The 11,386-nt window shown below is 36.7% G+C and overlaps 1 protein-coding gene and 1 long non-coding RNA gene across 4 annotated transcripts in view; one reads left to right on the top strand and one right to left on the bottom strand.

The window, feature by feature from the left end:
* The window catches only part of sec24b (SEC24 homolog B, COPII coat complex component), a 29,583-nt gene extending 18,851 nt beyond the window's left edge, over nucleotides 1-10,732 (top strand). For all 3 annotated transcript variants that reach the window (XM_008421167.1, XM_017307119.1, XM_017307120.1), the window contains 10 exons: nucleotides 733-856; nucleotides 1,374-1,532; nucleotides 1,618-1,791; nucleotides 1,888-1,998; nucleotides 4,142-4,317; nucleotides 5,476-5,613; nucleotides 5,844-5,948; nucleotides 6,612-6,704; nucleotides 7,178-7,281; nucleotides 9,882-10,732. In XM_008421167.1, coding sequence (XP_008419389.1) covers nucleotides 733-856; nucleotides 1,374-1,532; nucleotides 1,618-1,791; nucleotides 1,888-1,998; nucleotides 4,142-4,317; nucleotides 5,476-5,613; nucleotides 5,844-5,948; nucleotides 6,612-6,704; nucleotides 7,178-7,281; nucleotides 9,882-9,996 — 1,299 coding nt within the window. In that variant the 3' untranslated portion in view covers nucleotides 9,997-10,732. The remainder of the gene's footprint in view (nucleotides 1-732; nucleotides 857-1,373; nucleotides 1,533-1,617; nucleotides 1,792-1,887; nucleotides 1,999-4,141; nucleotides 4,318-5,475; nucleotides 5,614-5,843; nucleotides 5,949-6,611; nucleotides 6,705-7,177; nucleotides 7,282-9,881) is intronic.
* The window catches only part of LOC103471899 (uncharacterized), a 5,558-nt gene continuing 1,051 nt past the window's right edge, over nucleotides 6,880-11,386 (bottom strand). The window contains exon 3 of the long non-coding RNA XR_534758.1: nucleotides 6,880-7,109. This is a non-coding gene — a long non-coding RNA (uncharacterized LOC103471899). The remainder of the gene's footprint in view (nucleotides 7,110-11,386) is intronic.

The following is an 11,386-nucleotide window of genomic DNA, read 5'->3' on the forward strand; positions in this document are numbered from 1 at the left end:
GTATTTCCGTTAAGCAAATTTAGGAATGCAGTTATTTATTGTGATTAATTTAGCCTAGCCTTAATTACATACAGTCTTAAATTCCTGTATCTAAAATGAAGGCCTTAAAATATCTTAAATTCATTCAAACAATGTAAGTTGGTCTGAAATAAGTTAACTACATGTCTTAAATTTTGTCTTTGCAGGACTTTTTAATGTCATATGTTTATTTTTCTCGTGGGACTTTCTGTCTATCAAATATTTGAGTTGCGCGCAGACGTCTTCCTGTAGTTCTGTAACTCAAGGCAGTCGAGGCTACCGCTAACTAGCTGCTATTATACCCATGCTAGCTAATTAGCTGTTTTGGGTCTATCATGGGAAACTGTAAATTTATCATCAGTTGAATATTTGTGTATTTTGTGCCAAAAGAAACTTGGCATTACTGCAATATAAAATGTGGAATTTTATTTTGTACATTTCTGTTGTGATATAGATTTAAATTTTTATTCATAATGGTCTTTAAAAGGTCTTGAGAAAGCCTTAAGTACAATTTGTACAATTCTGATATTATCAGTATGTGTTGTATTTATTTCTTCAGTTACGTTTGACGTCACATTCTTATTTTAGGTTCTGGATTTGGGTTTCTAAAAATCTCAAATGGAAAAACTAAATTAATTATTAATAACCTACTTTTTGGAAATGTTCTCAAATTGTTCTCTCTTTTTGTTTTACGTTTGACTGATAACTCTTCAGGGAGCACAGCACCTGGGTCCTGCCACAGATTTCTATAAGAAGCTTGCTCTGGACTGCTCCGGGCAGCAGATTGGTGTGGATCTGTTCCTGCTCAGCTCACAGTACGCCGACCTCTCATCACTGGGTAAGAACAGGTTTGAAACTTCTGGGTTCTCATTATGTAGGATAAAAGCTTTTAGATTTCCAAATAAAAAGAAATTCAAATGTTCCTCCAGATCTATTCAACCTGAGCAACCAATTTCTTTTTATTCTTGATAATTTTTTTCAAAAATTCAAACTCAATTTAAGTTCAGGAATACTTTATTGATCCCAAATCCATTGTACGGCGCATACAGCAGACCAAACATTCTCGAGTTCCACTTGGGTTGCTAGGTGATGGGCGGAACTCTGTTGGGGTTGCTAGGTGACGGGATGTACTCGCTGGTTTGCGACATTACATTCCTGAGGTTTTTGAAACGGCTCATCTTCCAGACACCAAAAACCATTAACTTACTGCCAAATAAGCAGCTGGGTGTTTTCTTTTTTTTTTTTTTAAAGTAGAAACTCAAATGAAAGTAGAAAATGTGAATTTTGCATAATAAGTTCCCTCTGAATTTCAATCCTTCTCACATTCGAAGCCTAAAAATACATAATTCTTTCAGCGTGTGTCTCCAAGTACTCGGCGGGTAGCGTCTTTTACTACCCCTCCTTTCATCACACCCACAACCCGGTGCAGCTGGAGAAGTTTCAGAGGGACCTGGATCGCTACCTCACCAGGAAGGTCGGCTTCGAGGCCGTCATGAGGATACGATGCACTAAAGGTACCCCCAACAAAATGTGACACTCGTTTTGTGTTCTCAGATGTTCCTCTGAAGCCGTTCTTAAACCTAGATAATGTGGTTTCAGGTTTATCCATCCACACGTTCCACGGTAACTTCTTTGTGCGTTCCACCGACCTGCTGTCCCTGGCTAATGTGAACCCAGACTCTGCCTTCGCTGTCCAGATGTCCATCGAAGACTCTCTTGCTGATTCGTCTCTGGCCTGTTTTCAGGCTGCTCTGCTCTACACGTCCAGTAAAGGTAAACCCAAATTCAGCACCTAAAAAAACTGACTGTTCTCTCATGCAATAAATAATAGAAATAAAAGTAATCTTGTTATAATTTGTCGGTGTGAAGGGAAACGGCGGATCAGAGTCCACACTTTGTGTCTGCCGGTGGTCAGTCAGCTGAGCGATGTTTACGCCGGCGCTGATGTTCAGGCTATCACGTGTCTGCTAGCCAACATGGGTGAGTTCACAACTTTTACCACTTTAACTTGCATTGTTTTACTGAAAATTATTTAATTTCTAAAGATTTTAGAAATGCATTTACTTCTGGGTCGGTATGGGTGCTTAAAATCCTTGAAAATGCTGCTTGAAAAGTATTTTGATATTCAAACTGCACAGTTTTGCAGTCAAATACTTGATTAAAACCTAAATTTGTAAAGCGTTATTTACAGTTGAAACCAGGTATTTTTATACACCTAACTAAAGGTTAGGTGTAATTTTTTTTCTCACTACCTGAAGTTAAATCAGACTAAACTTCTCTTGCTTTGGGTCAGTTAGAACAGTGTTTTTCAACCATTTTTGAGTCAAGGTACACTGTTTTAATTGAAAAAATCCCAAGGCACACCACTAACTAAAATAAAGATACTCTGTAGGGTATATAGTCTAATATATAGTCTATATATAGTCATTCTTATCAAAGTCTCTTGAATAGGAATCAAATAAACACAAAAATGTATTTTTATCACATTTTACATTTCTTATTTCAAATTGCACTTAACATATTCACTTCAAAAATACACCTGAACAGCCACAACAATGTGGTGTTAAATTTAAAGAAGTTGTAGAAAACGTCAGTGTTTTACAAACTAATCCACAAACATCTTATAGCCAGAATACAAAAAATAATTCTTATTTTGAAAGAAGCAATAATATTTGGGAAACATTTCACTTCATATTCACTGTTACAATATGAAGAGTTGCATGTACAAAATGTCAATATCTGTATATTGACATTTACAGAAAATAATTCTTATTCTGAAAGAAGCAATAATATTTGGGAAACATTTCACTTCATATTCACTGTTACAATATGAAGAGTTGCATGTACAAAATGTCCATATCTGTATATTTTACCCACCTGGTGTGAAACCTGTGCATGTTTGGATGAAAACATCTGATTTCCTGGCAGAAATTGAAGAAAACATTCGTGCATCACTAATTCTCGTTTTAATGTAAAATGCTCTGTACCTACTGCCATCTAGTGGTAAGAACATTACATGATTACGCCGCTGCTACTACTACAGCAGATACTCGAAGATGGCATTATTTGCAGACAATTCATTTTCAAAAAATCTTTTAAAACCAATTACCGTATTTTTCGGACTATAGAGCGCACCATACTAGCACCTTTAATAAAAAAACAAAATAAAATAAAAACTGGAAGCTGCTCTCGGTTTTCCATTAGGACTCAGCAGAATGCCTCGTCCTAATAAATCTGCTGGACGCAGCACTCCGTCTCCAAAGTCAAACCATGGTTTCGTTCACACCGAGCTTATAAGTGTAGCGGCTCTGTTTCCCTCCTGTAGTGCCAGATCGACAGCCCTCAACTTAAAAACTGCATGATATGAGTTTGAAAACATTTCTCCGTCGTGTCTGCTGCTAGCATGTGCTTGTTCTAAATGAAAATTAGCACGTTCTTCTTTGATTTACAATTTTGACTTCTAATGATTCACTTCCTGCTAGAGAGCCCCCTGGTGGTTGAAGAAAAATCCACAGAAAAGCCACAGCGGGCTACAATCCGCATGGTTCMAAGTTAAGGAAAAAAGTAGCAGCTTTTAGKCCGGAAAATACGGTACCRTAGTGAAATTGAATAATTTCCACGGCACACCTGACGATCACTCACGGCACACTAGTGTGCCGCGGAACAGTGGTTGAAAAACACTGAGTTAGAATCACCAAAATTATTTCTATTTGCTAAATGCCAGAAAACTTAGCAGGAAAATTATTTACTTTATTTTTGAATATTTATTATTTCTAATGGCTCAGTGACGTTTTCATCTGTGTAGCTGAAGTAAAGATTCCCTCATGTTTTTAGACAAAGTCATTGAAATTGTGGGATATTTTTTGTTAAATTGGTTAAAAACACAAAAATTGCTATATTTTAGTTCACATTGTCCCGCTGTAGAATTTCGAATTCTATCACAAGACATTATTAGTAACAGTAATAAATTATCCGTATTGCATGTTTTACCTCCACTGTGAAAACTTCCTTTGAAAATGTTAGAATTTTGCAGTGGGAGTTTTCTACCAACCCTGTTATCAGTCTTTATCGCAGGTGTCGGTTCCCCTCCAGTTTTATAATTGATCTTTGCTGTGTGTTCCAGCCATCGATCGATCGATATCTTCCAGCCTGTCAGATGCTCGTGATGCTCTGGTGAACGCCGTCGTGGACTTTGTGAGCGCCTACAAAAGCAGCGTGTCGAACCTGCAGCAGTCTGGGGTCGTCGTCCCTGCAGCCATGCGACTTTTCCCCCTCTACATCCTGGCTCTGCTCAAGCAGGTGGGAGTTGGAGCAGAAACGATTAATTGTGATTAATTGATTACGGAAGTAACTGTCACCAAATTTACAAATTATTAACTGCAAAACACAGATTCAGAAAAGGCAATTTGCTGAAAAGTAACATATCTGGAGCAGCAATTAAGCAAATAATATACATTTTGCATTTAAGATAAAGAAACTAAAGTAGTTTTAGCTTCCACTGGTTCAAATTGACTAAAGGAAAATGTTTTTCTTATTTAGAAATGAATTTGCGTCTTTTAATGTATTTGTAATATTTTATAAAAACTGATTTAAATGGTTGACAAATCTGCAAAATGTGCCATTATTTTTAGTCGGTTAATCGTCACAATAATTGATAGATTAATCAATTATTAAAAGAAGTTAAACTCTGGAGCATTATTTAAAGGTAGATTTTCTTTTATAAAACGTGAAAAACTTGTTTTGCAGATAATTTTTGAGTTCTTCAAAACAACTATGGGAAAATGCTTTTAAACACTTTTTATAAAACCATTCAGCTCTGTTAACTCTGTAAAACCTAAACAGTAAATGTGGATTTTTGTTTCCTGATTCACACAACAATTACACAATTTTTGCTTTAATAAATACGGTTAACATAGAAAAAGTGAAATTCAGAAAAACAGAAATAGGGGAATTTTGCAAATAACAAAACAGATTTTGTTTCTACACAAGCCTGGAAACATACGACATTGTCACAAAAAAGATCAAAAAGTCTGTTACCTTTGATTATGTTTCTAAAATTAAAATGTTCAACATGATGCTGATCAAACCTCTTTACTTCTCCTTAGTCAATCAATCTACTAATTTATCCATCATGACAGATATTTAATCCACCACTTAAACCAGAGAAACCACTTCATCACTCAGTCCAGTCCCTGATCAATCTATCCAATTTTCCAATTTATCCATTGAATATCTCCATCTTTCAATACGCCCCTCTCCAATCCAATATCGTTCAATACATCCATTGATCCAGCTGTCTATCATTCAATCAGTCCTTCCATCCATCCATTTGTTAAATGCACACATCTGTTCATCCAGACGACTTTCCATTCCACTCATCCTTCCATCAATCCTAAACATTAACGTAACCAACATCGGAGAAATGAATTGCTGAAGACATTTCCCGGTTTGTTCCAGAAAGCGCTGCGGACAGGAACGAGCACGCGGCTCGATGAGCGCATCTTCGCCATGTGTGAGTTCAAGACGCAGCCGCTGCCGCAGCTGATGCGGATGCTTCATCCCGACCTGTACCGCCTGGACAACATGTCTGACCAGGTGGGATGTTTAACTAACTAAAGCATTCTCACATATCGCTGTGTTTAAAAATTTGTATTCCCACGATTCAGGTTGATTGATACACAAGAAATGGAAAGTTGACAAACTGTTAAATACATGTTTTCACTCAGAGAAGTCAGTCTCTATCTTACACATTTGTCATTATGATTGTAGACTTGTAGTCTCTTTATTCTGTTACATTAAGTGAAACCTTTTTGTGTGTCCTGCAGGGGGCGCTCCATCTGAATGATACTGTAGTTCCTCAACCTCACCTGCTGCATCTTTCTGCTGAGAGGCTCACCAGAGACGGAGCGTTCCTCATGGACTGTGGCAACGTAAGTAAAGGTCGTTTCTCTGGGAAGCCATCTTCCTGAGTTGTATCTTCAACCACCTCACATTTTGTTAGCTTCTCTAGTTTTGTCTTTTCTTTTCTAGTTTTTCTTATTTTCACATTTCTTGATCACACGTAAGTATTTTATAAAGACTTAGGAAAATAAGCTTTTATTTGAATTTTTTTTTTTTTTTTTGCTCAATTATGCAAATCTTCTCTTCATGTTCTGCTTCAGTTTTCTGCAGAACTGCTTCAGAACTTTTTCAGATGAACCTGGTCAAATTTTCTAAAGAAGAAAATCTATTCCTCATCTTTTGCGATCCAGTTATTAACTGGTTAATCAAAAAAATAGTCGACAGATCAGGCCTAATCTGAGGTATTTTTTTGCTGCAAATGATCAAGCGTTCACTGAAGGAATGTTATTTTGTTGCATTTTAGATAATAAAATGGTTTCATATTTAAAAAGGGAATTTAATTATTTCTTTATTTGTATTTCTAATATTGTATAAAATAGGCTTAAATGAAAAATCTGCAGAATGTGCCGGTTTTTGTATCCGATTAATCGTCAGAATAACCGATTAATCGATAACTTAAATAACTGTTAATTGCAGCCCTACATTAGTTATGATTATTTCTGATTTTTGTCAATGACCTTCTGTCTCTCCAGGTGTTTTATCTGTGGATCAGCAAATGCTGCAGCGAAACGTTTATCCGTGATGTTCTGGGCTGCTCCAGCTACGCTTCAATTCCCCCCAACATGGTCAGTATGAGCTGGACAAGCAAAATACACACAAAAACTGCAGGATATTAGCATCGCATGAACTCTTTCTGCAGCTCACTGGTGCAATTCATCATTCCTCTAAAATGACTGATTTGCTTTTTTTCTGTTTGCCTTGTAAAATAAAACAACTCGTACAGCAAAACAGATTTGCTGGTGAAGCTTTTCAGATTTTATTTTAACTACCTAGAAAGTTCAACCATCACTTCATGGTGGGTGTGATGGAAACACCCAGAATAAACAACAAATGTCAGCCTCTGCGTTTTTTATTTCTGTAACAATGGGGCGATTACTCCCAGCGCTACCTACACACCCGCTCTTCCATCCACAGGAATCCGTCTGTTGACTCCATTGTGCAACTTGGATGACGGGGGGAATCCACATTGTCTGAAACATAGTAAGAACAGTGTTGGCTGATGTTTTGGTTGTCCTCTCTCTGTCCCTGTCCCGTTCAGAGTCACATTCCTGAGCTGCAGACTCCTCTGTCGGAAAGAGTCCGAGCGTTTCTCGACTGGCTGCAGGACAACAGAGCGTTCAGCTCTCCGATCCACATCGTCAAGTAAGCAGAACCGGAGTCACACGCCACTGATGCTACTTTCTGACCCACATAAATGAGGGTGTTTATTAAAAACCTTTTCCATTAAATGTGCTTTTATTTTGCTTTTTCTTATTTCAAAATGTATTTTTGTACCACCTGTTGACCAAGGTGCAAATGTCTTAAAGTTTTTGTTACAATCACAAGCCTCATCCCACTATGCACAAAAATTAATGCCTGTTTGGAAAGTAGAAGAAAATATCTTGTTTCTAAAAGGTGTGACCCCCTCAAACTGTATAGAACCACCTTCCATTGTAGGACTGAAACGATTAATCATAATTAATTGATTATTGAAATAATCGTCAATCAATATGGTGATTCAGTCATTAACTGGACTATGAAGACTCAAAAACAAAAGTCATTTGATGAAAAAACGTATTCAGAGCAATAAATAAACCGAAACTATACAAACAATATATCCAAACATTTAAGATAAAATCACTTAAATGTATTTTACCCAAAACTTATCAAGTGGAAATAGTTTAAACTTCAGGTTTAATAAACAAATGCTGTTTTTTAAGAAATTTAATTATTTCTTTATTTCTAATATTGTATAAAAAAGGCTTATGTGGTTGAATAAAAAAATCTGTACGTTATGCCTTTCTTATATCTGATTAAGCATCAGAATCATCAGAATGGTCAATTAATCGATTACTACAGTAATCATTGGTTGCAGCTGTATTTTGCTGCAGAACCAATTGAGTCGAGAGTTTCCTTATTTATTCACTTCTGAATCAGTTGGACCTTTCAGAATCAAAGGAATTGTGAAAAATTATGCATGCCACACTTTTCAGATTTTATATTTGGGAAAAAAGGATTAAAATCTTGCGTCTCTCTTCATCCGCTCCCCAGTTAAATGCTATCTTGTGTAGTGTGTCACACACAATCGCTGTAAAATAATGAACACTGGGATTTGAAAGCAGAAAATATAGAAAAGTTTCATTTGCAAAGCCCAACAGACTCAACTAACATTAACTAATGTCAGTTAAAGTTAGTTTAGCTTCATGTTTCATTAAGCACTTTAGTAGATGTCATAAAATGAATCATAAGATGCGTGAAATTATCTTCTCCACTAATAAGTCCTGATCTGTGTGAACTGAAATTAGAACTATAGCTCTTGTGAAACATTAAATTGCACAACTTTGCTCATCTGTCTGTTTGCCCACAGCTAGATTGCTTCAGAGATTAACTGGACCCGTCATGCATGTTTTCAGGACCTGGTTTTGCTGGTTTTGTCTCTAAAGTAAAAATGAACAGTAGATAATGAAGCTTTGTTGTAAAAGTTGTTTTAATTGGATTCGGTTAGAAATGTTCAGCTTCAGTTTGTTTTATTGTTATGATGAAACAACAGAAGGGCAAACAGAAACCGGGTGGAGACGGTTTCTTGTAGAAGAGACGGGTCTGAGGTCAACTGGAGACTATTTCCAGAGTAGAAACACGGTGAGGTCACTGGTTGGGAGTCGTGGTAATGGCATCTACTGGGAACGCATTGTTTCTATTTCCTAAGCTGCTTGCGGTGCGGCATTGTTACTCAACCACATGTTTACGCCACTGATGTCAGGACGAATGGGCTGAGTGGTATTTCAATGGCCGCTTGTGTGGTGATGTGAAATGACAGCAGAGCTGACATTCATTTCCCTAAAATTAATGTCCAAAAACAGATGGAGGCCCATTAAAACCCACCTCAAAGAACCTCAGGTCTTCTTTTTGAAGCTAGTTTGTTTTTACTTTAGATGGCAGCAAATAAAGTAGAGAGGAATAACGAGCTGTGTGATCGAATCAGGAAGGATCTTTGTTGCTGCAGCATAAATTTAGGGGGGAAATATTTCCCAGTCCACACAGACAGAAAAAATACCCCATTATATGGATTATTTGCATGAAATCATGTGTATCAGAAATATTTGCACTCTTCTTTAACACTTGAAACGGTTGAACTATACCACAAAATAGGCCTATGTATTTTAACCTGAGGTTTTCTGCAGGATTTGGCTTCATCACACATGGATGAACGTCGGTTTTCTTTCTGGGGAATCAATCAACTTTATTAAAGACGCAGAATAGGTCCATAGTGTGAAGATCTAAAAGAAAAACAATAATAAAATAATAAATCATTTCTCTGTGGATTTGATTAAATGTTTTGTTTCATTATTTTGGTATCGGGCCTCTGTTTCATGTCATACCTATTCTACAGCAAAGTAGGAAGTCATGATTACCTATCAAAGCACTCTGATCAATGGTTAACGGGTAAATGATAAATAATTCATTCATATTTTATTGTAAATATTCAGAATGCCAGTAATTCTGGTATATGTTACTTTGTTTTTGTACTAAATGTAGTACTGCAACCAACAATTACTTTCATTATCGATTAATTGAATGATTATTCTTAATATTCAATATAATCTAGCAATTATTCTGATGCTTAATTAGATAAACAAATGGCCACATTTTGCAAATTTTCCATGTCAGCCTTTTTTTACAATATTGCAACAACACGTGTCAATAATCCTGGTATTTTTGTATGAATATGCATGAATCAGTCTTTAATATTTTTTTTCTGGCAGAGACGACACGTCGGCGAAGGCCACCTTGTTCCAGCACCTGGTGGAGGACCGGTCTGAGTCGGCGTCGTCCTACCACGAGTTTCTGCAGCACATTCAGCAGCAAATGTCCAAGTAGGCTCCCGTATCGCCCAGAAAGACGTTCAGACGTTCCTCAGGCCCACGGGAGAAGAGACTCCGGCCTCGCTGAGTGTGAGCTAGTGCTAGGCCAGTTTTAGCCAGACGAGTTTCCTCTCCATCCTCCAGATGGACTCGGTGAATAAATCCATCATGGAAGTTTGTGAATCAGAAAGAGAAGTTTTAAGATGTTATATGGATTTGAATGAGCAACCGGGTGAAGTTTTAGCCGGTTCAACGCAGAGAAGAGGAATCAAAGTCGAGCCATGAAGATGCCACTTCCTTAGTTCAGTTTGTTTTGTGAGCCTCACATGTAGCCCGTGCTATTTTTTCGTTTTCGTTTTTTTTTTTCTCTGGTTGAAATGTATCTTGAAAATCGCCCTCTGTGTTCTACCTTTCCCCTGTTTTGAACACACTGGAGAACATAGAACAAGAATCTGGCATGTGCTTAGAAATGCAAACAGCATGTCTCGGTTTTGTCTGCTGCTAGGCGACGGCCATCTTGGGAACATGATTGGGTTGGATGTTTTTTTTCCGTAAACTTTCGGTCCTCTCTGGTCCGCTGAGAGGACGTTGGATTCATCAAACAACACAATCTTCCGTCTGCAATTTCCTTCTCATTGATTTTATTTTTTAAAGCGCTAAGATCGATATCCACTTTGTAACTACTGAAAAGAATCTTTTATGTGTGATAATTTATGAACCAGCTTATTAAATAAAATGAAAAAAGACACTGACTTGATGTGTAGTTTTTAAAATTACTTATTTTAGTTTAATCAAAGTTGATTCCAGACTAAAAGCAGTTTTTCAATGGCTTCTCTCTCATCTCACGAGTTTCCTTAATTTTTTCAACCTTTCTGATTTTTTATTTTCTAATTTTGGAAATCATCTTAACTTAATCCAATTGAGAAGTTCAATAATTATAGCTGATAATTGTGTCATTATTGAATATTGTATCTAATAGCTACACCTTGCATACTGTTAATCTTTTGTGTACAACCAGCTCTACATTTTTAAGCAGTGTTTGTATTTTGGAGTCAAAAATTGCTTGACAAAATCTGTAAAACCAAAATATTTAATTCTAGACCCAGTTTGTCCTGTTCTAATTTAGATCAACTTTGATGCATTAAAGTTTAATTTGTTTAAAGACAATTCCAACTTTTAGTTTAGCTGCTGCTGACTTTGGTTTCTGAATGGTAAGCCAAAAACAAAACCTTTCTCATCCAGCAGCCATTGTGCAGGCGTACACGGTGTTGGGTAGTGACAAGTTGCATTTACTCAGTTACATTTACTTGAATTACTTTTTTTTATTTATTTATTTTATTTATTCATTCATTTCATTTAGTACAAAAAAAACAACCTAACACGTTTTTTATATATATATATATATA

This window comes from Poecilia reticulata, linkage group LG10 (genome assembly GCF_000633615.1).
Source record: "Poecilia reticulata strain Guanapo linkage group LG10, Guppy_female_1.0+MT, whole genome shotgun sequence".
Taxonomy (NCBI): Eukaryota; Metazoa; Chordata; class Actinopteri; order Cyprinodontiformes; family Poeciliidae; genus Poecilia; species Poecilia reticulata.